Consider the following 2,217-nt stretch of genomic DNA (forward strand, 5'->3'; position numbering starts at 1 on the left):
ATGATGGAGGTAAGTTTTAAAAATAAACTACCCCAGGAGGGTACCACCAAAAGTGGAGAATCCCTCCCTGAGTCCAACTCAGGCTGCCCCACGTATTCTGGGGGGGGCAAAAACTTACGCAAAGACACTGAGGAGGTGGGTTCCCAGGCCTCCTCGGCGCCAAAAGTCACTGGACCGACCGACGACTCCGGCAAACGGACAAAGGAAAACAACGATTTGCAAAGTGATACGGATATTGGGATAGGGACGCGCGCTCAAATGGAGCGTATGAGAACAAGGGGGAGGAAAGCTGGACCTAGTGGACTGTCTGCGGCAACGTCTGTAGACAGCCTCATGACGGTCCAGTCTAACGAGGAGGACCGATTGTGGGCGAAACGCAAGCGGTCTTCTGGAGCGAGCTGCTCGGGCTCCTCCACAGAGGGACGAACGCGCACGGCCAAGAAGAGTGCCAAGAGGGGCAAGGGACGCTCGTCGACATCGCGCACACCTACGGCCTCTGCAAGGAAGACTCTGGCGGAAATGGTTGCCGCAAGGAAAGCCCTTGAGCTTGTAGGCGGCAAGCCCGAGTCTGAGACTGAGCGAGAGACCCAGGTCTCGAGAAGCTCTCAGGTCGCGGACGCAGAAGCCGGCGGCGGGCGAACCGACGTCAACGAATCAACCGCAGACCTACGGCGCCGCATTGAGGAGAATCTTGCGGTCATAGAGGCTAAATCCTCAAACCTGAAGGGGACGTCGAAACGGACCCTAAAGGATGCGTCGGAGGCGATCCAAGAGGCGGTAGCACTACTTGTGCAGCGCACCGCCTCCGAAGACACACGGCGGCTCCAGGCCGACAACACTCGGCTGCGTGGGGAGATTGCAGCCCTCCGCAAGGAGATGGCGGAGATGAAAGCCGCGCTTGGGGGCGCACAACATGCGCAGCGCGCGCAGCAGCAGCAGGCGGACTCTGAACTGACCGCGAACATCATGCGGCAGGTTGGAGAAATGGTTAACGCCCGACTGGATGTGCTGGAGGAACGCCTACCTCCAGAAAGGCGCGTGAGGCCGCCACTGGCGGCGGATGATAGGACTGGGGGGATGGCGGTTAGCCAAGTGCTAACCGAGGACTTCCCTCAACTCCCGCCTTCAAAGGCTTCTAAGAGGGCCAAGGCTGTGAATAAAAACCAGGGCGAAACGCGGGCTGTTGCACAGCCTGTGGGTACCGGTCTGGCCCCAAAGGCCAATCCAGGAAAAGAAGGAAAGAAGGCGGAGCGGCGTCCCGAAAGGGTTGCCCCGTCTACGTCATCCGCTCCCCAGCAGCAACCGCCTAAGCAAGGGTGGACTCTAGTGGAGAGGAAGAAGAAGAGGAAGAAAAGCAAGGCGGAGGCTAAAGTAGGAAAAAGGGCTCCTAAACTCCGCTCTCCCTCGTCCTCGGCTGTAGTCATAACCCTGCAGCCGGGTGCGGAGGCGCGCGGGGTCACGTACGCCTCTGTAATGGCTGGGTCCCGGCAAAAGATCGACCTCACGGAGATCGGTGTCAGCGCCCTACGCTTTAAGCGTGCCGCGACTGGGGCCCGAATTTTGGAAATTCCGGGCACTACAAGTGCGAAGGAGGCGGACGCCCTTGCTAGTAGGCTACGTGAGGTGTGGGACGAGGATACCATAAAGGTATCCAGACCGGTAAAGTGCGCGGAGGTGCGGGTCACTGGTCTGGATGATTCGGTGGCTGCCGAGGAAGTTGCAGCTGCGGTCTCCCGGGTGGGTGAGTGCCCCGCGGACCAGGTTAAGTGTAGTGGTCTGCGCGTGGGATCGAGAGGTTCCACCACGGCGTGGGTGAGCTGCCCAGTTGCTGCTGCAAAAAAGGTGGCGCAGGTTGGGCGCATCCTTGTTGGATGGATCTCCGCGGGGGTCTCGCTCGGTGCAGTGAAGCCGCAACGCTGCTTCCGGTGCCTGGAGGTGGGACACGTTAGGGCCATGTGCTCGTCGCCCACAGACCGAAGCAATGTCTGTTACCGATGTGGCGAAAATGGGCACAAGGCTGCAGGGTGCACGGCAGCTGCTCATTGTGTTCTTTGCGCCGATGCAAAACTGCCCGCGGGACACCGGCTCGGGGGCCCGGCCTGCAAAGCCCCGAAGCGGAAGAGAGGAGGCCAGAGGCGCGATGGCCCGATAGTCGCATCGCGTTCAGGCCCTGCGCCATCTGAGGCGCACGTGGTGGTAGAAGGAATGGAGACGTAG

At 60.4% G+C, this 2,217-nt stretch overlaps 1 protein-coding gene across 1 annotated transcript; it reads left to right on the forward strand.

Moving 5' to 3' along the window:
* Window positions 1-2,217, forward strand: LOC123706007. The gene has a single exon (XM_045655126.1). The coding sequence runs from the start codon at window positions 1-3 to the stop codon at window positions 2,215-2,217; it is 2,217 nt and encodes a 738-aa protein (XP_045511082.1).

Source organism: Colias croceus, chromosome 3 (assembly GCF_905220415.1).
Source record: "Colias croceus chromosome 3, ilColCroc2.1".
NCBI classification, from domain to species: Eukaryota; Metazoa; Arthropoda; class Insecta; order Lepidoptera; family Pieridae; genus Colias; species Colias croceus.

Excerpts from the sequence above, each read along its gene's own strand:
- LOC123706007 (XM_045655126.1), top strand. The coding sequence starts at position 1 with ATGATGGAGGTAAGTTTTAAAAATAAACTACCCCAGGAGGGTACCACC.